The sequence below is a fragment of the Galleria mellonella genome, unplaced genomic scaffold, assembly GCF_026898425.1.
Source record: "Galleria mellonella isolate WM207_F2 unplaced genomic scaffold, CSIRO_AGI_GalMel_v1 utg352, whole genome shotgun sequence".
NCBI lineage: Eukaryota > Metazoa > Arthropoda > Insecta > Lepidoptera > Pyralidae > Galleria > Galleria mellonella.
Window position 1 is genome coordinate 3,674,628 of NW_026442084.1, and position 23,803 is coordinate 3,698,430.

Below are 23,803 nucleotides of genomic sequence, written 5' to 3' on the forward strand. Positions count from 1 at the left end.
AAACAGGCCTTTAGCCCATCATGATAAATTCATCAGGAATTAACCATAATAGTTTCCAGGGAGAACCGCGAGAAGGTCGACCTGGTTGGGTATATTGCTAGCAATGGTATTCTCAGTCTCCATTACTAACAATCCCTTTCCCCCCAAAAAGGTTTTTATTAAATTACGTAGGTAATGCAATATATAAAATGTACATAAGTTATAAGATAAACAAAATTATAATTTTTAAAGTCTTTAACAGGATAAGAATATGAAAATTATAACAAAGTATAAATTATATGGTAATGTATCGTTAATACAATACCATCGCCATCAAAGATTACATTATTTACATCAGAGAGTGAATTTACAGGGTACAGAAGAAGAACACCTGAATCCTCAGGAATGACAATGCATGGGGGGTATCATCGACCAAACAATGCTGTTTCTGCTATGTAACACTGCTATGTCAATGGTACTGCTCATGTCTATAGGCGACGGTTACCACTTTCCGTCAGGTGGGCCGTCAGCTTGTTAGTAATTTTAAGTTGCATAAAAAAAAAGATATCTCAAGCAAAGTTATGTCTGCGACTTAAATAAGACGCCAGTTTTAAATTATTTTAGGATCGGTGACAGAAAATTGACGTCAATAGCATATGACAAATAATTGCTACCTTTGATTTGGGCTGTCAGTGTTTACAATTTTTTGGTTGATATTTTTTAGTGAGATATAAAAGTATGTATTCTAAGGAATTGTTCGAATTGATGCCTACAGCTATATTCTATTACTGACATCAGAGAATTCATCTCCATATAGAGTTTCTTCCCGCGAACTTTGCGAAATCTCTAACGTGGTTTTTCCAAGAAACAAAGATTAAAGCACTCATATTTTTTATTAGTAACAGGTAACACGATTGAATAGATTGGGGGGGAAGGGAAAGGGATTGTTAGTAATGGAGACTGAGAATTCCATTGCTAGCAATATACCTAACTAGGTCGACCTCCTTACGGTTCCCCCTGGAAACTATTATGGTTAATTCCTGATGAATTCATCATGATGGGCTAACTGGCCTGTTTTCATTCTCATCTATCACCCTTCACTGGTGCTCCGCCAGCGTATCCCGTTAACGCAGGCGGGGTTACAATTCCATTGTACCTTTTACCCATAAAAAAAAACACGATTGACCTGATTTTCATCTAATAGCAATAATCAGTTCAAAATTGAGTTCGCGAACTCATGAGTTTTCAAAACTACTGAATTTTACTCCTATTCAAGGAATTAAATTCTCTGTTTTTCTATCAGTGTCTATTTCCAAACGGATATCCATCAATTTGAGTACAAAAAGAATTAGAATTACAGATGTGTAAGAAGAAACCATTTCGATGTACACTGCTGTCAGACTACGTCTACACGGCTCGACCGTATTGGATAAGACTGTTAGTGTAATGAAGGAATGAGCGAAATTAGTGCCCTTCGAACATCCCGCTATTTGTGGTCAAAATTAAACTGATTGGGACTTGGGGACTATTCTGGAATACGTACGTTTACTTAGTTTACATTAATACTAGTTGCATTCCCTTGCTTCATGCTAGCGAATAGCATGCATCGATTTATATTCTGTGTTAATGTTATGTTAGTATATAAATTAATTTATCCGTGTACCCGCGGTGTTTCTCTTTAAAGATCACCGAAGTCGAACTGCAGTTGCCAACTCGCTTGTCAAGCGTAGCAACTACTGGTAAAACCTCACAATAGACGGAGGCCTATGTTCAGCTGTGGAGAGTTAACGGCTAATAGGATATTACAGGTTTGATTTTTTCTATGGAATTTGGGTTGGTTGACAGATTGACGGTCAGCCAATTCAAAAATATGATTAAATATGAACAGTAGAAAGGGTTTCACAAAATATACAGATTTTTAGTTGGAAATTTATAGAATATAGAATAATCTTAGATTATATAGATAGAGCGTTGAGTTTCAAAAACGGGTCAACTTTTTGTGAGCTAATTGTCAAATTAACCGACTCGTTTTTTTATTAGTGTTCTATATACTTAGGCCCACACTTTATCTTGACGTATCTATATTTAATTACATGATAAATAGAATTAGTTTTGACTCATTAAAAAGATGCAGAAAGACAAAACAAACATAGAAGTTATAAAGGAATCACTCATAACTATTTATCATGCAAAAATGTATGAAATAAATAGTTGACCCGCTTTTCTTGAAGCATTTGTATGGAGACACTGCATAATCTAAGAAAATAATATAGTTAAAGAAGAGAAAGATGTCAATTTGTTTGAAATTCGAAGATTGGAATTTACGAATACTATTCGAGATAAATATTATAAAAGAAATAAACGTCTAAATCGTTAATTTTTTAGATTTCATGTCAATAAATTAAGTAAATGCATTAGGTTATTCGACAAAATATCGCATGAGATTTTTTTATTAAATAAATAGTGCAAGATAGTAATAGACCCCCGAGTAATCGGCAACTGGGGTTCTGATACGGATCCGAACAATATGTACCAACTGGGTACAATTAGTTTATTGATTCCTAACTGGAATTTCTGTGAGCCACTCCTCTCATCAACTGTAATGGAATCGTCGTGTTTATAAAATTAAATTTACTTGAACGATTTGACGAAAATTGGTTTGGGTGGAAACACAAGGGTGTAGGTGTCAGCGGTTTTATTCGTGTATTTATAATGTCTTCATATTGTATTAAACTCACATCATCATCCATGCGCGCAATGAAAATTGTATGTACCCGTACAGGTAAACGAAGTGTAAGACGATCCCTACTGTAGTAGGGATCGTCTTACACTTCGTTTACCTGTACGGGTATGTATAGAGTGATGACCTTAAATTCATTGCAGGATGTCAGTGAATGCAGGTGGTTCAGGACCGTTCTTTATGACAGTCCATGGGGAGGTCCATGTTGAGCAATGGACGGATAATGGTTGAGATCACAATTGATGAATGGTACTATATAAAATGGAGGAAGACAGAGTTTAGGATTATATTATCTGTGACAGGAACTACTTTTTATCCCAGTCAATTGATATCCCCGTAACGCGGACGAAGTCACGGGTAAAAGCTAGTGTTATTATAATTGTAAAAAAAAAACAAGACTATACTATTAGTTATGCGTATCTGCGTCTAGGGAGTGTTAAACATAAAATGTTTACCAAAACTTCATTTATATCGTTCGTACCTGTTGATCGTTTATATTCTGCAGGATAAATGGTCCATTGAGATGCGTCACTTTGTATAGGATTTTCAAGGTTTCCTGCTTGAGTATTGAGGTAAATAAGGACATTTTATATCCTACAGAACGCTATACATTATAAACAATAATTATCTGAGATAAATATAGTTTTTTAAGCAAATAGCAATATTCTTACTATTATAATATTATAAATATGAAAGTAAATTAGTTTATTTCCTCTGTTCTGCCTTAATCAATCATTATGAAATTTATTATACAGGTAGTATATGGGATGAAGAAGGACAAGGCTACCTTTTTATCCCGGTTAGTAAACTTATCCCAGTCCTGCGGATATAAATTGTGTATATGTCACTAAAGTCATTCGTGTTTCTACCGTGAAGCAGTTGTGTTTGCATGGCTGTGTTTCAGTTTGAAGAGTGGTAGTGAATTTACAGGGTACAGAGAAATAACACCTGAGTCCTCAATAATGGTAACGTCCCATACGTATCATGGGTGAAACAGAATACTCTGTTATATCCATGGTACTGCTTATGTCTATAGGCGACGGTTACCACTTTCCATCAGGTGGGCCGTCAGCTTGTTTGTCATTATAAGTAGCATAAAAAAATTTGTCATTATGAAGTTATTATACAGGTAGTATAGAGAAGGGCGTACGCTACCTTTTTATCACGGTCAGTGAACTTATAGTCCTGCGGACGAAGTCACTAAAGCTAGTTTAGAATAAATGAAAGGATCGTAATAAGAGGTGATTTTAAAACAACTTGTAAGGTATATCAACATATGAGAGGTACCATGCAAATTGTGCTGTTTATGACTATAAGGGATGGTCACTGTTTCTCATCAGGTGGGTCGTCATCTTGTTTGCCAGTTTAAGTATCATAAAAAAGTAATTGCCAAGTTTTTTTTTTACGAGTTCTTCTTAGAAGATAACAACATGATAACCACTCGGTTGAGGACTCATAAAAATTTTGGCAATTTAAAAACGCTTGTGATCGACTCGTACGCACAATGGCTCAAATGAGAGGCTTAGCACGGAAAATAGAGCCCTAACATCACAAGCATTGTAATGTAAATTTCATTACAATGCTTGTGATGAAGTGTATAAATAAAGATTATTTTTATTCTATTCTCTATTAAGGACTGTGCATTTACGCCAAAATTAAGTTATAAAGCAATTTCTAAGTTTTTATTTTATAACTTTTGTTTCGTAAACGCTAATGGGTTTTTAGGGACTAGCTTAGGGAGTAGGTGATTAATATTTGTTAGTATCGTCTCTTTAGCAGTATTGTTCGTCAAGTTGCTTATATACATCTTTTTCCTTTCTACCAATATTTAGTATCTTTAAGAGTCATGATTATGGCCACAGTTCTGTAATATACGTGCATCTAAACATTTTCTGTATTGTTTACATCGTTGTTAGATATTTTAAGTAATAGCAACCTCAGTGAAGGATGGTTAGAAATGGATGAATGGATCAGTTAGTCCATTCGTTCGAATGGACTAACTGATCTAACTTCATTAGAATTAAGTACAATGATTTTTGAGGGAAATCTCAATCATTCGTTTATTTGCGGATGGTATAGTACATTTTTTTCTTCCATTTCTCCCAATTTGTCGTTTATTTACCTTAATCTTTTAGGGGAAAGAATAAAGAGTGTGATTCCGGTATAGAATTGGCCACATCTTCCTATCCCGTAAGAACCGATGAAGAACCGGGTGTTATAAGAACCGACTGAGGGACGGCGTGAGATGAGCAGCAGGGCCCTCTTAAAACATCTCTAAAGGCTAACTGTGGTTGCTAATTCGCCTGCCAAGCATGGCAACTACGCGCAAAATCCATCAAGGGGGAGGCTTATGATCAGTAGTGGACAGTTAAGGGCTGATATGATGATCATGATGACGATTTATAGCAGTTATCTACTCGTTGTACGAATAGATGGGTACTAGTAACAAGCTCTGCTTAGTTTGTAAACTAAATGACGTTATATGATGATGTGCAGCAGTACTACGTCCATTTGTTTGTTTTGTTTACTCTGTATGTATCACAAAATGTATCTACTGATATCGTCAATTCCAACAACTAGTTCGATGATTACTCTCGTAGCTGGCTTTATTCCGAGCCACTGCCATTATTTCTCTCTGTATTTGCTATTTCGAGAGCGTCGTCCTGATTGCAGCTTTCACACAATTTTAGTTCGACCAATGAAAAATTGCAAACCGATTTTAATCATTCTTTTTTATCATCATTCAGATTTGAGTGAAGGGCATATAGAGAATGCTATTTTGCATTACGTCCGCCTTTTGTACTAAACATTTTTTTATGTGGTTAATAAAGAAAAAATAAATTGTATTGTTAAAATAAATAAGTATTCAAGCTGGTAGGTTAATAAAAGCTAGTGGATACAGGATAATACAAATGTTTTCTCGTTTAAATACATGGTATAAGTAACTTTGATACTGATACTATTCTATTGAATTTGTCATACAACAATAATTTTGGTTATTTTTTAATGTATGAACCAAATGTATGATGCTTTCAAAATCATTTGATTATATTGCAACTATTTGATTTATTATTTGTAAAGGAACAATAATATTGTTACATATAATAGGAAACAAGCTGACCGCTGCCCTGGTGAAAAGTGCTAACCGTTGCCAATAGATATGAACAGTGTCACACATATCACGTATGAGATGACACCTCATTTGTTGCCATTCCTGAACGAATGAATAAATAAAAACTTTTTATTGTTCTTTTTAAAGAATTGTACAGATTGTAAAGAATAATAATGTGTACAAACAAAATTAACATATACTTAATTACATAAAAGCAAGATAAAGAAGCAACAATGAGCGACCTTATCGCTAAATAGCGATCTCTTCCAGGCAACTTTAGTTATTCTTTTGTACCTTCCAATTTTACTGCTATGTCTTATCCTTTAAATTATAGCCATACAAACACAGCTGCTTTATGGCAGAAATACGAATGCGATAGCGGTATTCTTGCAGAGGATTTTTGTACAGTCTCCTTCTAGTTATTTCCATTACTATTTGTTAGCTTTTACTAGCAATTTTATCCGCGTAATGTACTTGTAAATGAAATTTCACAGTTCTCGGTTGAGCCGTTAAGATGTAACACAAAATAAACAAACTTACTTCCACATTTATAATATTAGTAAGGACATTCTTCCACTTACCTGCATTCTGGATCTTCACGGCATGCGTGTGCGAGGATGTGGCAAGCTGGCAGCGGGGTGCCCACTGCTGGGCGCTGGGCACACATCGGATGAAGACGCTCTTGGGCATTCATGCACGAGTCCTCTCGGTTGTCGGTTTTCCTAAAACAAATAAATATATGATCACATTCAAGGAATGGTTGCATAAAAATGTGTTGACACAACTTGGAAGCACTAGAGAATAGATCGTTTCATGGAAAGTGGTAAACGTTGTCTATAGACTATAGATATGAACAGTATAACGGACTCCACAGAATACACTGTGCCACCCATAGTAATCCTTATGGGTTCTAAAAACTAAGATGTTGTCTTTGTGAGCAAATTTTAATATCATATCCTAACCCCTAAACCAAAATATAGCTATAATATGTAAGTACTGTTCTTAGATGGCAGAAACACGAGTAGGACAGAGGTACACAAGCAGTCGATTTTTATACATTTGCAGTTTACAAAACGAATAAACATAAAATATCAAAATTAAAAAGTCACACTGCACCGAGTTTTATATTTTTTTTTTCAAATGATTATATATAAATTTTGTGATTAAAGTAAAAAAAAAACATCTTAATATATTTGTGTCATTGACTAACATAATTAACCGATTATAATGACTATTATATTTATTAAAAGGGGTTTTTAATGGATCAAAATGGAATGGTAACCGTATACCGATAGCGCTGGCGAGATACCAGTGAGGGATGATAAGTGAGGATGAAGGCACGCCAGTTATCTCATCGTGACGGATAATAATTAAGTAAGATGGTTTCCAGGGGGATATTAAAAGTGTTCACTTCCGGCGTGGTCTCATACAAATTTGTTGTAAATTGATGTATAAGGGCAATAGATACCAAAACAATACTTTTTACAAATTTTGTCTTTCTATTTCTCTGTATGTATGTTTGTAACTGTGTTCCGGCAAAACGAAAAACTCACGAAAAACTACTGCATCTAATTGGATGTAGTTTTTACAGTTGTATTTCTGACGGTATAACTTAAAATCTGCCGCACGGTTTATCTTGATCCGTCATATAGAAGTGATTGCGTGGATCCACGTGTACGAAGTAGCATGCAAAAAACTATTTTTTTTTTGTAATAAAAGTATATTTTTAAAACTTCACCTTGTACATTTAATTATGTAAGGGGTGCAAGTCGTATTTTGTGCGAAAGCGAAGTAAAATTAACTTCCTGGTTGCCACAGTCTCGTAATTTTAAATTTTCATAATCCATAAAGAATTTTCTTTTCTTTTAATTACAGGTGTTGACTCCCCTGAATGCATAATTTCAAAATTTAATTTTAATGACCCCAGTTTTATTTTTAATATTCGAGTAATTTTTTTTATTAATAAAGTTTACGAAGTTATAAGACGAGGCCAATGTTAATTTTCGAAAATGCTCAACCGATTTTAAGAAATTGTATAGAATTAAACAATTTCTTGTTGTAGCAAAACTTGAAACATAGAATGGTTATCTTGTTAAGTGACCTTTGACGTGGTAGGTGGCGGTAGGGGGCACAATAATTAATAATATTTTCGTGGATGTTAACACTACTTTCGAAACTTACGGTAGAAAGTATTAAAGAATAAATTGTTTTGTTAAAGTGCCCCATTATTACAATATACCTCGATGGGACTAAAACTTATGGTGCCCCGTCTATATATACCGATAGCGCACGTGGAGTCAATATTCCATTATTACTCATTAAAATAATAGTAGGTATATATAGTGACATGTATCTAAAAAATTGGATCTTAGGTAAGAACCAACGTTCATTATGTATTTATATTAAATGGAAACAACTGCAAAATAATGAATAAAAATTGTAAAAAAATACGGTAAATCAAATACAGTATAATTAAAGATTTTGGATATTAGAAAATTGTACCTAATATACAATACTATTCTATTATCGTTAGTTTTTAAATATATTTTTCGTGGATGTAGTAAATGTGAATGTACATATATTAAAGAATATACAAATAAACAATTAAGTTATAAAGGGAACTTAATGGTCGAGCAATGGGTATATCGAATCAGCTTGTTGTTCCTCACTTAATGAAACGTCACTTTCCATTAAGCCGTAGGCTCTTTGCCATTCTTAGTTGATTAAAAAAATATATGTCTACCCTCTTTCTTTGACGTTTATTTTCGTGGATGTTAACACTACCTGCCAAGTGATCTCGATGGGACGTGATCAAAATAATGTACTAAAAAATTGTCGTAAGGTTCATTATGTATTTATATTAAATGGAAACAACTGCAAAATAATAAAAAAAAAATTGAAATACCAAAACAGGAATATTATGGTAACTAATATACAATACTATTCCTTCTTTTTTCGTGGATGTATATTTAGCGGTGGGCTTAAAATTTAATGACAAGCGTGATAATGATATATAATAATTTTATATATATATATCATATATAATATTTATTTTTATATATAAAATCCCATTGCATGGTGTTTGTTCACGTTAATCACCAAAACCATTCAACCGATTTTAATACGATTTATAAATATATATTTTTTGCGTCAATTTGACAGATAGGATAGTTTTAAAAAGATTAAAAAAATGAGCCCGGTTGGTCGAACGGTAGGGGGTTAGCAAAACAATGTTTGCGGGTCGGTTAGTAACAATATATTTTAAAGAACTTACTTGCAAAGACAGAAAGCGATTTCAGTGTTCCACTCCACTCCTGGTTTTCTGTAGAATCCTCTCAACGCAGCCATGCACCCTTCCCTGTCGCATTCCACGGCGTGACACTTCTGCAGCACGGGTGTCAGTGACGTCATGCACTCGGCATCCTTGATGCACGAGTCCAGAGCCACGTGACAGGTCGACTGCAGCGCCACCTTCTCATCACCTGCTTTACCGTTTTCCTTGCCAATCCTCTCTGTTGGTTGTTGCTTTGTGTTAGTTGTGTGAAGTTTGTGTGAAACTGACGTATGTTATAACATACCTAGTAATGTCTGTCAATCGTTGTTGTACTCTATTCGTATTTGACGAACGTTTAAAATTGTTTATCATATTCATACACATTATAACATTGGATCGTTTTGTGTATTAACATTATCTAACGCATACATTAACCTACGTGTCCGTAATTATTTATTTGTATTTTGAAACCCATTCGATATAGTTGTTTTATCATTATAAAGCAATAAAACAATTAATACACAGATTTAATAACTATACCCATAATAAAATACAAATCCGTTTAAATAAATAGATAGATGAAAACAAAGAACCGAAACCTAAATATTACTGAAATTAATAACATAAAATGTTAGGTATAATATATGAAAGTGATATATAGATACAGTTAATTACAATATGCTCATGCCAAGACAATATAATTTACAAACTGTGTTAAAAATTTATACGATACGTGTGATAAATTCTGTAGAAACGTTTGCGCTGTGTGGGATACACGATGGGTTGCCAATGGTCAACTTATGAAATAGTATGTATTTTAATACAAGCAACTTGATAATTTATCATGCTCATATAAAGTTTAATGACTGATTATAATCAATAAAATGTACTAAAGAGAAAAATGTCGTATACGATACAGGAAACTGTTTAATAAACAACGTTAAAATCAAACGAGAGAATCAAAGGTATTATTTCAGTAAAATGCTTACAATTCATAAGACCCATTAAACAATTTCCTTTGTTCTTCACATTCAAAGACCGAGTTAAATCCACGGTGGATGAATCATTGAGTCTTTAGCGAAGATTGCGAAGCTACCCGGATATCCAGTATCTAAGCGTCTTTACTAAATTCGTCTTTTTACAACTAAACATTCTACATTTTTACTGTGGACCACAAGGAAAAAAGGAAGCAATTCAAGGGCTCTAAAGCATTTGCTAGGAGGATCCCTTCTAAGTCCTTTGTCTACGCAAAGCTTTACTTTGTGTTCATGTTTCATTATTTATTCTTTGTTAACCTAATTTTGTACTAATTTTAGAAGTGGAAGATCTAATCTAGAGTGCTCGAATACGGGAATGAAATAAAGTCGGGACAGGGTCACAAATGAGCACTTGGAAATAAATTTAATATGTGCTAGAAAGTTAGATACCAAACCACCCGTGATTTGACCTCGTCAAGGTTGTTGGCTAGAACTGTACAGACTAAGCCCAAAGTGAGTGTAACTTACGATATCTATGGTTGTACTGTCTGTTAATAAGTGTTAATAATTAAGTACCACCTTTACATGACATCAACTAATATCTCCGTTTAATTTTTATTATTAAAAGTTATATATAAATAAGTAACTAATGTAATAAAGGAAATTTCGACATTTTCAGTATAATTCAAATATATGTTAAATGCAGTATGTGTATACCTGGTAAAAGATTATTTCAATTACCATTTTATATATTTGAAAATATTATTAATTTATTACATTTCATGAAATCATGACAGTAACAATTGTATATACTATATAATTTATTATTCAAATAAGGAGTTATTAGTTAACATCAAAATAATTCCATTAATACATACGGTTTTCATCAATGTATCCATCTCCGAAGACTGTCTTGGTGGCGTAGAGAGGGTCTTCACTCCCCCCCGGCTCATGGTTCCGCCGATGGTAATGGTGCCCGTGGGGGTTGTAGTGCGGGCTTGCGTATCGATGCACGTGCGTCATTATTTTGTCCGGTGCGATCAGGTTTGCGTCCCGTGTTATGGACATAGCGCCGATCCATGACGTCGCATCAGATCCGGTAAGATTCGCGATCCGTCCGTCCGACATCAGCTTTACTGGAATTTCATCCATCGAATCGCTTAGCTCTGGAAGGCTCGACGACCGAGCCATAGCGCGACGGGACTCCGAAAATTAAGATCAGAGGCGATCGCGCCGGTCGATCGTACAAACACATCGAAAAAAAGAGACCCTACGAACGGAAAGATAAAAACATCAATCCAAACAACAACGATATCGGCATTCTTTACGACACTTATCGGGCAATGATAAATCCAATTTGATTGTTAAGGATTTAGAAAATTTCGATCCCGACGCAAAATATAGCAAAGCCTTTAATGATGGTAGTCCCGTTCGAACTATTGAACAAAGCCAAGTTTATGCCGCGCAGTAACCATAGAGATCGTAGAAAAATGGAAGATGCAGAGAGAAAACATGCAACATGCTCATTTCAAGAGTTACTGCCATTTTAGACTTTCATAATTACATTAAGAAATATATCGTGCTTGATTAAAGTCTATAGTGGCGTACAAAATTTATGGGAAAGGGAAATATCTAAATGCATGCAAGCATAAAGTAGGAGCGAATATTCATAAAGCGAAATTTGTAAATGCTAAACTTAAATCTTGAGGAGAGCTGCTCATATTAATTCAGTTTTATAATGAAGTTCAAAATTACTTAATTATTTCCATGAATTAACGATTATTTAAGTTTTAAAAGTAAAAATTTTAAATTTAAGGAAGCTAAGAAGTTAAAGCTGTGTTTCAAGAGATAAATTATCGCTGCGTATATCGTGATTAAATCACTTCTAAATGTATCTGAAAAAAAAATCGCGATGGATCTTATAAAATGTAGTCATGTTAATTATACTCGGTGGACGTCATTGATGGCGTAGTCATGCCACGCTCCTACCTTACGAAGCGTAGTGCGAAGCGTGCAGTGCGAGAGGCGACGGAATCCGACAGAGACACATAGACAGAGAGAGAGATAGAGAGAGAGAAGATGAAGAGAGGGTGCGGCGGCGGCTCACCGTGGCGGGGCCGAGGGGGGCGCGGGGAGAGGAGGGCAGCGCGCAGGAGGCTGGCGGCGGCGGCGCGCGTCATCAGCCTGGTGCCGTTCTCGGTGAGGAGCAGGATGGTACCGTCGGGCGCGGCGTAGCGGGTGAGGGGTGGAGCGCGCGCGGTTGGCCGCCTGGGGGCCTCGAAGAGCGCGCGGACCTCCGGCGGGCATTCACCCCACGCCGCCGCTGCCCCACAACCACGTTACCAACAACCACTACTGCCCACCATCCGTGCTCGCGAGCCGCACAAATGGACTACCCTTGAGGGACTTCAAAAAACAAGTGTAGAGTCCCTTGAGAGTATTCCATTTACAAAGACGAGGTAGAATCGAGATCTAGAGTAGTGTTCGCCGCCCCAATGACAATGCTCTATTGTCAGCAGTCCAGAGACCATCACCGAAGGCCGAAGGTGTTGGAAGCCAAGAGTTGAGGTAACTGCGGGCATTTGTACGGTGTGTGAGGTCAGGAGTACACTAAAAAGAAGCTCAGTGTCCGGTGAAACATAAAGGTAAACAGCCTTGTGTGGTAAAGTAGTGATCTAAGTCAATCCTAAGGCCTAGGCATCTAATCAGTGTGAAAAATAAAAAGGCACGTATATGAAAGAAATAGAAAAACAAAATAAATACAAAAAACAACTAATTTAACACTTTGACGACTATTTGAAAGTGAGTCTAGTACTCCTTAAAGCGTTTTATAGTGTAGTGTTACTGTTTTGACGTTTCTTCTTGTTTTATTTGACTGTACTTTTTGTATTAAGACTATGTAAATTTGTGATGTATCCATCTTAATTTAACATATATTTTATCAAAACAATATAATACTCAATTTAGACGCTCATGAAGTTGCTGTACCTAAAGGCACGATATTGGGTCCTGTTTTTCTTTAAACACACATAATTATAAACCTTGTAGGTAGTATAAGTGTTATAGATACGCGTGTACCTATGCGTTGCCATTTTTAACACTTAAAGCTATTCTAATATCATATGACATTATTCGGCATCAGTTATAAGAATCTGAGTGAGAAAATTATCACTTGGACAATACAATGTCGAGGAAAATATTTTTAATGATATGTTGTAAATTTAAACATTGATTATTCAATTTTCATTAAATATATGAATTATACCTAAATTATATATAAATTACACCTATATATATTAAGGGAAAGTAACATAATAATATATTAAACAGTTTCATTTGTATGAAAATAAATATTAAAGTGTTTAAAATATCCAATACATTCAAAAGCGCGGAATTTTAGAACTCGGAATGTTTTCATTAGAGCTATATAAATTTATTGAACTTTGATATGTAGGACATATTGGGAATACATAATATAATATATATTATACCTGTAGTATATCTAGGTGTCTAGAATCTTGGATGCAGGTATTTTCAACCAATCCCTTCAGATATTTTTCCCGGGCTCGGGAACTTACAGAAAGTAATTGGAACAGTTGTGTGTGTTCCCACGTAGTGAAAGCAGACAGGGCTGGCGATGGCGATAAAACTAGAGTTTGAACGATCAATAACAGTAGATGAATCGTAATTTGAAACTAAAAAAAAAAACAAGAATATTCTCAATTCTATTGAATTTTTTGTGTACGCTGGAGATATATTTGTCAATTCTAATAAATTTAGACCAAAGAGTCTTTTTTTTATCGAAAGCGATAAAAAAATCATATAAGCGTATGGCGAAAAACTAGTGTTTGAACGATCAATAACAGGGGGCCTACCATGTAATAAAATTCCGAAATTTCGGACTCAATTTCGTGTTTCCGTTCATACCTAATCGAGCCAGCAAATGGAGCTTAACATTTCGTTCGTCATAAATCCTGCCATAAAAGTCCAGAGGAATAATATTTTCATATTTTTAGTGTTTTTAAACGGTAAGTATTATGTAATTTTAACATCAAATTTGTGTTTCGTTCGGCATCGAAATTTCGGAAAACATTTCATGGTAGGCTCTCTGTAGATGAATTGTAATTTGAAACTAACTTAAAAAAAAGAATGTTCTCAATTTTATTAAATTTTTTGTGTACGCTGGAGATATATTTGTCAATTCTAAATAAATTTAGACCAAAGGGTCTTTTTTTTATCGAAAGCGATAAAAAATTCATATAAGCGTATGGCGAAAAACTAGTGCTTGAACGATCAATAACAGGGGGCCTACCATGTAATGAAATTCCGAAATTTCGGACTCAATTTCGTGTTTCCGTTCATACCTAATCGAGCCAGCAAATGGAGCTTAACATTTCGTTCGTCATAAATCCTGCCATAAAAGTCCAGAGGAATAATATTTTCATATTTTTAGTGTTTTTAAACGGTAAGTATTATGTAATTTTAACATCAAATTTGTGTTTCGTTCGGCATCGAAATTTCGGAAAACATTTCATGGTAGGCCCTCTGTAGATGAATTGTAATTTGAAACTAACTTAAAAAAAAAGGATGTTCTCAATTCTATTAAATTTTTTGTGTACGCTGGAGATATATTTGTCAATTCTAAATAAATTTAGACCAAAGGGTCTTTTTTTTTAACGAAAGCGATAAAAAAAATTACATAAGCGTATGGCGATAAAGCACTAGTTTTCGAAAAATTCACGTAAGCTCCATATTAAATTTATTTACAGTAAATTTTTTAGAGAATGGCATTATTTCATTATGTTGTTAATCTGTATGTGCGATATATTCATGAAATACACAAAATGTCGTTTTTCAACCAACTTCAAAAAGAAGGAGGTTCTCAATTTGTGTGTATTTTTTATGTTTGTTATTTCATAACTTCATTAGTTATAAACCGATTTGGAGAATTCTTTTTCTTTTTCTGAAATGATCTACTTACAGACAGGTCCCCTAGAAATTTTATCAAAATTAGTTGAGTAATTTTGTTGTTAAATCAGAAGAATGGTTTGCGATAATTGAAGTCGGTGTTTTTGTGGAACACAATGTTACATTATTAAAAAAACTAATGTATAATGTATCTGACGTTACATATTTGTTTCGTAAAAAACAGTGTTTACAAAACATGACGATGAACGACTTTAATGCGTCTGTTAGACACAAGTTTTGATTTTAGAACGCGAAATCAAAGGCGAAACTGTGTGTTTACAAATATATATTACTAGCCGTATCGCGCGACTTTGCACGCGTGAATAAATAAGTATGTAAAGTATTCTATGCGCTAAGTTAAGGCATAACCTACCCGTGAACCAAATTAAATCCGTTCGGTAGTTTTTGTGTGAAAGAGTAACATCCATCCATCTTTATAAACTTTCACATTTATAATATTAAGAGTATTTTAAAATAGTTTTTTGCTAGCAGAAGTGCAACTTTAAATGTCACAAAATTAACAACCTTAAAACCTTCTTGATTGATAAAAGAATCATCAAAATCGACAATAGGAGAGAGGAATCTCAATTGTGTAATGTACACACAAAAGTGCACACGAATTGAGAAATCCCTTCCCTTGTTAGTACTTTAATTATAATACGATTGCTTAGATAGCTTAGTAGTTTAGATTACATTGCATAAAATATACACATATTTTTCTTCATTATATATAAAATGTATGTATAACGTACATAAATTTTAATCTGTTGTAATCTACAGTTTAAATTTAATATATATTATAGGTGACAACCCTGCTAGCGTGTTACAAGCACCGTAGATTCAGGATCATTGTTCGAGTGAAATTTTCTATAGCTTTGTTAAAAAGTAATGTTGTTAGTGGAGGTGTGACAATACCCATGAGTTTTCTTGAAAGTAGTTATTATGGAAACTGTTTTCCTTGTAAGGAAATACGTGGCAACTATTATTATGGAGTCTTATGTAAACTGTATAGTTATTTTTGTAATTACTTTTGTTGGTTTAATTCGTTTGCAAGGTTTAATAAAGTTTTTTGTATTTTTTGAGGTTTTGTGTATAGTTATGGATAATTGGGTAATTATAATTAATTAATTAGTCAATATTTAACTTTCAATGGCCGTGTGGTCCTGACTTAGAATAGGCCACCCTTTCTCTTGGGTATAGTATGAGGCGGCTAAGGGAATTGGAAAAGGGGTCGAGGGATGGGCAGCAGCGTCCCTCTTAAAACATACATATATACGCCTGTCTCCCATTAGGGTAGGCAGAAACAATGGAACGCCAAATGCTTCGATTCAAACAAACCTCTTTCGCTTCTTCCACATTCATCAATCTTTTCATACATGCTCGCCGGTTACTGGTACTTATATATATATATATATATTCATATATTATTTTCTTATTTTCACACAAGTGACAGGGCTTGAAAACGTTAGTGAGTAAACGTTAAGTTCAATCAGTAGAACATTCCCGTAAAGCGATACTAACGATTTCGACATCACCCTGTACAACTTGATGCGAATCAATAATAAATTAATTTAATTTTAATTACGTTCTGATGTTTCTCTATGAATTCCAAGTATCCACAGTACCTATTCGCTTCACAACGTCAGAAACGTAGCGTTTCCAATTAATTAAAACTGAAAGTAACAATGCTTAGTTAGATCGAATTTGCGCACAACAAACCTATTATAAATGCAAAAGTGAACGTTCGTTGGTCATGTTTATAAAGTTAAGATGATCGATCACTAAACAAAATTAGACAAGAATTACTAAACGGCGCTGGAATCGAGACTTGTGGTTTTTGTTTATTATTTTGTAATTAAAGATAATGCGAAAGAAATTTATTACATTGTCGAGTGATTTTTATTGTTATTTACGATTGTGAGGTGACAAATAATACGTGACCTTTTTCTGAAGGTATTATATCCACACAATCGCAATGTTTCTTGATAGTATGTATTTTTTTTACAAAGTTGTACAATACAAGAAAATAAATACAAAAATTATGATATATTATTATTATATCGATAAAATATGAATAAAATCACTCGCCAATTCATGAATTGTACTTCAAATTATCTTTAATTACAAAATAATCAACATAAACCACGAGTCTTGATTTTAGCGCCATCTAGTTTCGTGTTCAATTTTGTCACTAACCTCATTTTATAATTAATGAGAATTACCATTGAGTTTGCACACACGGAAAAGATAACGTGAAGATTTGATGAGTATTATGTTGTGGATAACAGGTAATCTTTTACAAAATGGAAACATTTATTGTTTTTCCCCCTTGTTGTCGTTGGAAGTAATCTTGGAGGTAATTGGATTCGAATCTACAGCTCACAATGTATTGAACCTTGTAAACAGCCACTAAATATCTTTTATTTTATGAAATTCCATATTTAACGATTACAAATCGAATCAAAGCCACTTTAATTTAAATAAGAGTAAAAACCTTTATTATAGTATAATTTTTAAAATGAAATACTTTATTCTTCACTTTAAATTTTAATGAAATTATTTCATTGTTTTACCAATAATTGCTTTATAGTTCGGTATTAGATCTAACAGTCCGGGCTGTTTACTATTTACATAACAGTAATGAGTTTTTCTCATCACATATTTTGCGCTATTTCAAAATAATATTTGTATTTAACTGTGGTATTATTTAACAGCTAAAAATAAATAATGATGATGCGAAATGTTAGCAACTGTGCTTTATTTTTTAAATGAGTGATAATGCAATGGCCGCCCTGCCTTTGCTATCGGTATACTTAGGCAGTAATGAAGAACAGGCGAGGACGAAAGCAGGTCAGTTGTTTCATCATAGTGAATTCGACAAGAATTAACCACGATGATTTCCAGGGGAAATCGCGTGGAGGTCCACCCGACTGACTCCACGCGGTCGCCCTTGGAAACCATCGTGCTTAATTCTTGTTGAATTCTTCACGATTGGCTGACTGACCTGTTTTTACCCTCATCTATAATCACTTATTGGTATCTTGCCAGTGTATTTCGATAGCACAGGCGGTGTTACCATTCCATTATCATCAATTACAAAAAACCTTATCCTGGGGGAAAAGGGTTTGCTAGAAATGGAGTCTAACAGTACCTGGCTAGCTATTTTTTTATGCAATTTAGAATAGCAAAAAAGCTGACGGCTCACTTGACAGAAAGTATCCATATACCGTTTGCTTTTTTGCAATTTATTTACTACTGTAAATAGTATACATCGTTAGCGCAGGCAAGGTTGCCATTCCATTTTCATGCTTTTAAAACATCTTAGCTGTGGTAAAGGCAACGTATGAGGAGTATCAGAGGCTTCATAGTATAATCAGTGACGTTGTAGTGCTGTTGATGCCGACTTTCAACTTGTTTGCCATTTCAAGTTGCATTAAAAAGATAACGTTATTATACTGCCCCTTTGTATAACTTTAAAAAATCCAAGTACAAACGAAGGGCGCGGGACGTTACCTAACGAACATTTAATAAAACGAGCTAGAAATTAAAAATATTTTCTTAACATTCAGCGATTCTACTCTCCAATTTCTTGAAAACTAAAAGGCTTTCGAGTTTGTGTTCGCCGAGTTTATTATTCTTTCACGACGACTATTTCGTTTGTTCTATAAATACCTTTTTTTATTTTTTTTTTTTTTTTATTTTTTATGCAGACTGAGCATGAAATGTTCATTCTACAAATTACTTTTTAACCGACTTCTTAATACTACTTTAGATCAAATTCTTTTCTCATCCTACTTATTTTTATTTATTATAAATATTCAATAAGATGCCTAACAACATTTTAAAAGCATTATTTACTTATTAAATACGCGGATTAATTCGAAGTAATGTTGTTTTTTTTTGTATAAATCTACTTGGTTTAATATTTTACTTTTATTCTGTCATTCTTATTCTTTAATCAATTTTATTTATTTTAAAACAAATTGCTCATTTTACTTAGTTTCCCAAAACGTGTTGTTTTAGGTTTAAAGTTGTCTGGAAGAGATTGCTTTAGAGATAAGATCGCCTTTTGTACTCTATAAGTGTAATATTAATTTATCTTTGTATTATTTTTTATGTAGTGCAATAAGGAGTAAATAAATAAATAAACGTGTAATGAGCCATAGGTTAATTTTACAAACTTAATAATTTTAAACAACATTTAGAAAATGTACTTAATTTGTCGTTAAAAATGTCAATATCTGGCTGCTGAGCAATTAGATAATTGAACAGAGAAATAGTCTGATAAGTGGGAGCAAACTGAGCAGTACAGGTGTGAACCGGTGTGAACTATTAATCTATATGCACGGGGGGGGGGGGGGAAAGGGATTGTTAGTAATGGGGTCAAATAGCCCTATTACTAGCAATATACCCTGTCAGGTCGACCTCCACGTGGTTCACCCTGGAAACCATTGTGACTAATTCTAGTTTAATTCGTCAGGATGGGCTAACTGACCTACGTTCATCGTCATCTGTCATCCCTCACTGGTGCCCCGCCAGTGTATACCAATAGCGCAGACGGGGTTACTATACCATTATCACCCATTAAAAAAAAATCTATATGCACGTAATCGTATACAATGTTGTTTTTAGAACATCATCAAACCTGTTAATTTTTTTTATAATAATAATAATCGGGAGTTAGTTGCCATCTCCTCTCCTTAAGAGGGGAGAGGAGAATTTTAGTGAAATTTAAAAAATAATAATAAAGTTTTATTTACAAACTACAATTTGATCCATTTTGTTAGCAATAATTTCCTTACAAACTATGTTAGTAAAAAAAGCAATTAAAGTGAGCATTTAATTAAAGCAATTCACTCAGATGTGAACCAGCCGACTAGATCAACATCTGAATAATATGCCTAATTATAGGCGAGTTATATTTCTCGCCTATTACTTTCAGAACACTGTTGGTGCTTGTCCTAATCCTGTGTAGCAATGATGTAGTTCTCCTTCTGTTTATAGCGTAGTAATCATATCATATCATCGGGCATCTTCTATGAATACCATCTTGACAAGAACATATACAAATTGTACTTCAATGTACACAGGTGTTTAATTTTATTTAATACTTTTATTCAATGTAAGTCTAATATTGTCTGATTTATGTTCATAAAATTATTTTTTTTATAAATTAATTGGAATTTTTCATTCGTACAATACACATATAGCATATTTTTTAATTCAATCAATTAGTAATTTATTTGAATAAACACAAGTACAGTTTATAAATTGAATTTTTTATATAGAACGCTATATGTTACCCTCATTGGGCGTACAAATATAATATGAATTGACAATAACAATAAAAGGAGGTAAAAAGGTAGGCATGCGTATGGGGATCGAAATTAATTCTGTATTCCAATCAATGCCAATGCTTATTTTTCTCCGCTATATACCTACATATATAACTTTGTGCGTTGGACGTGACTTGACGATGTATATGTCGCAGTCAAAACTCTTAACCAGTCAAATGTACTATTGACTAGCAAAATCAGTCAAAAGTATATTTGACCGTATGCTCTAGTCAATAATAATTTTGATTAAAATAACAGTTACAAGTACCTAACCTAACCTAACCGCAAATTTGGAGTTAAAAGTACTAATAACAAATAATTTTCAGTCAAAACCACTTTTGACCAACCTGTTCAGTCAAAAAAAATTTTTTTTATACTACTTAGAATGGCAAACAAGCTGACGGCCTACCTGATGAAGTGGTAACCGTCGCCTATAGACATGAGCAGTACTATGGACATAACAGAGTATACTGTTTCGCCCATGATACCTCCCATGCGTTGCCATTCCTGAGGACTCAGGTGTTATTCCTCTGTACCCAGTAAATTCACGCCATATGTCACCCTTCAAACCGAAACAAAGCCATGCAAACACAACTGCTTCACGGTTGAAACATGAATGGGACAGAGGTACCCAAGCCATCGACTTTTGTACAAAGTCTCCCTCTGGTACTTTTACTTTTGACTGATTTTGCTAGTCCATAGTACTTTTGACTGGTTAAGACTTTTAACTGCAATATATAGATGGGATCAAGGTCTTTAGCATTCTATTGAGGGACTGTTCTAACAGCAAAACTGTATACTTTATCTGTAGGAACATGGGTCGAAACACGACAATAAATTTTGAGAATATTCAGAATTGTAACACGGCGCGTTCAGCTGTTAAGTTAGTAGGTATGGGCGGTTTAAAAGTTGCAGTTTTATGGGTAGAAAACTCCCCTTTCTGATAAGACACAGGAATTCTAGCGTGAATTGAGGATTAGGTAATTCGTGTAATTATCTTCCATATACATATATATATTAAATATTAATGTAGTTATTGGATATATGCGTTGTTAGGTTTCTTATTACCAAGGAGTTATATCTGTGCCTCTAGTGAGAAAGGGTATAACTCAAGTTATAGCCTTTTTCTTTTTTAGGCTACTTTAAATAAGCAAATTTTTCTCTTTCGAATGGTATAAGAATCGTAACGATATCTTTAAAAACAATAGAGATAGTAAACATGTAAAAGGCTACAATTAACAAAATATTTGTGGTAAAAAAGTCATAATTAGAAATAAAACTACAATATTTTACAAAAATAGTGCCAAAAATGACAAGATATTTAGAACCATCCTTTAAATATGTATTTATTTTTGTGTAAAATGAATCAGTTTGATTTGAACCCTTTTACACCATTTATTATTTTTAGCGTAAAATACACAACATTGTTTTTCTTCAATACTTCAATAAAATAGATGATAATTTTAATATTTTTGTTAAGTGTGACTAGGTATAATAGAATTATTTTTAAAACTATTGGTTTTACACAAAAAACGACAATTTCATAAGAAAGAGGAGAAAAAAATACTATAAATGCAATCATTAACTTGTTCAATTAGCAAATAATAAAAGCAGCAGAATTTTTTTTCTTTATTTAAAATAGCTTTTTGGCTCTCCTGAAAAGTGGCCATTTTGAATTGAAGCCTTTCTCACTAGAGGCACAGATATTTGATCAATAACGTACTCCCATTTTTTATTTATATTAATTATACGGTTTAAGTAATGATTAACCACGTGTAATATTGTCATGCCTATATCTATCCCCTGAATAGATGTTAAATGTGAGGAGAGAAGAGAAATTGTATTTTTTTTTATACAACTTAGACAAACAAGCTGACGGCCCACCTGGTGGAAGGTGGTAACCGTCGCCTATAGAAATGAGCAGTAACATGGACATAACAGAGTATACTGTTTCGCCCATGATACCCCCCATGCGTTGCCATTCCTGAGGACTCAGATGTTATTCCTCTGTACCTTGTAAATTCACGCCATATCCCACCCTTCAAACCGAAACACAGCCATGCAAACACAACTGCTTCACGGTAGAAACACGGATGGGACAGAGGTACCCAAGCGACTTTTGTACAAAGTCTCCCTCTGGTATGGTATGTACAGGGATTGATAGTATCATTGCTAGAAATATCTTGTCTGATTGACCTCCACGCTGTAGCCCCTTGTCGATTCGTAGAGATTTCTTCACGATAGATGTGTAAGGTCAGTTGGACCTGACTTCATTCTCAGTTGTCATCCTTTACTGGTACTCTGTCAGAGTATACCGATAACGCAGAAGGGGTTATAATTAACATCATTTTCATCCCATTAAAAAGATAGATCTTTACGAAGATCTGTTTCTTTTGTTTATTTTCAGATTAAACTATACTAAAATATTTTAATTTCAGTAAAAGTTTTATTATCCTTTACAACTTGGAAATTTATTAACATAATCACGAATGGGAAAAAAGCAGAAAAAGTCCGTGTCAAAGAAAAAAAAAAGGAGAAATCTTCAAAAAGGTTTACTTTTGTGGCCGTCAAAGTGCCTTCAGCACAAAGGCTCCGAATTGAATAGATTTCCCTCCTTTTGTTTCGCTATTGTATTGGTACTTGGTTTTTAAATTAATATTATATGGATGTTATTGGTTGTGCTACCCAGAAGTGACCTGACGATAAAATACAGTTTTTGTATAAATCTACGTTAAATAGTAATATTCTATCTCAGTCATATTAAAATATAACAAAACTGTTTAAAAACGAGTTTTTATAACGTAATCCGCCATATTGTGGCAGCAGCCATTTTGATAATAGCTCAATATTGAGTATTGGATATTATATTGTCGGCTTGCAAGATTTAATCTACCAAGTTAAATAAAGGATTTTACATAAAAGCACTGTTGAATTGATCATCTTGAGATGGCGTGAGGAATTAGCAGATAATGTTATCAACATTAAGTCCAGTTTTTGAACATACTTTTTTCTATACTACCATTATAAAGAGGAAATACAATATTAAATTTTATATATATATATATATATATATATATATATATATATATATATATATATATATATATATATATATATATATATATATATATATATATTGCCTATTATAAAAAATATTAAAAATTTATCTATATATCTACTCGCGTGAAGTCGGAGCGGATAGCCATGTTTAAGAAAGTTATTTAAATAAATTAAAACTGTTACCATCTAGTGGGAAGTAACGACTTCGTTTTCTTTCCTTCCAACTGTCAGTTTGTTTTCCATGCGGAGTCAGCAAATATTTGCCGCGAAGTAATTGGAGTGCGCAATAATTCCCCCCTAGTTATAGGGTTGGGAAATGTTTTGTTGTTTCAAAAACAAAATAATGGATTCATTTGC

General features: G+C 33.8%; 1 protein-coding gene across 2 annotated transcripts in view; it reads right to left on the bottom strand.

Annotated features, from left to right (window-relative positions):
- The window catches only part of LOC113519480 (uncharacterized), a 295,148-nt gene that overhangs the window by 5,535 nt on the left and 265,810 nt on the right, over positions 1 to 23,803 (bottom strand). The window contains exons 7-9 of one of the 2 annotated variants that reach the window (XM_026904597.3): positions 10,961 to 11,218; positions 9,106 to 9,343; positions 6,413 to 6,553 (exon numbers count right to left, since the gene is read on the bottom strand). In XM_026904597.3, coding sequence (XP_026760398.3) covers positions 6,413 to 6,553; positions 9,106 to 9,343; positions 10,961 to 11,218 — 637 coding nt within the window. The remainder of the gene's footprint in view (positions 1 to 6,412; positions 6,554 to 9,105; positions 9,344 to 10,960; positions 11,219 to 23,803) is intronic. The other variant, XM_031909578.2, reaches the window with a different exon arrangement.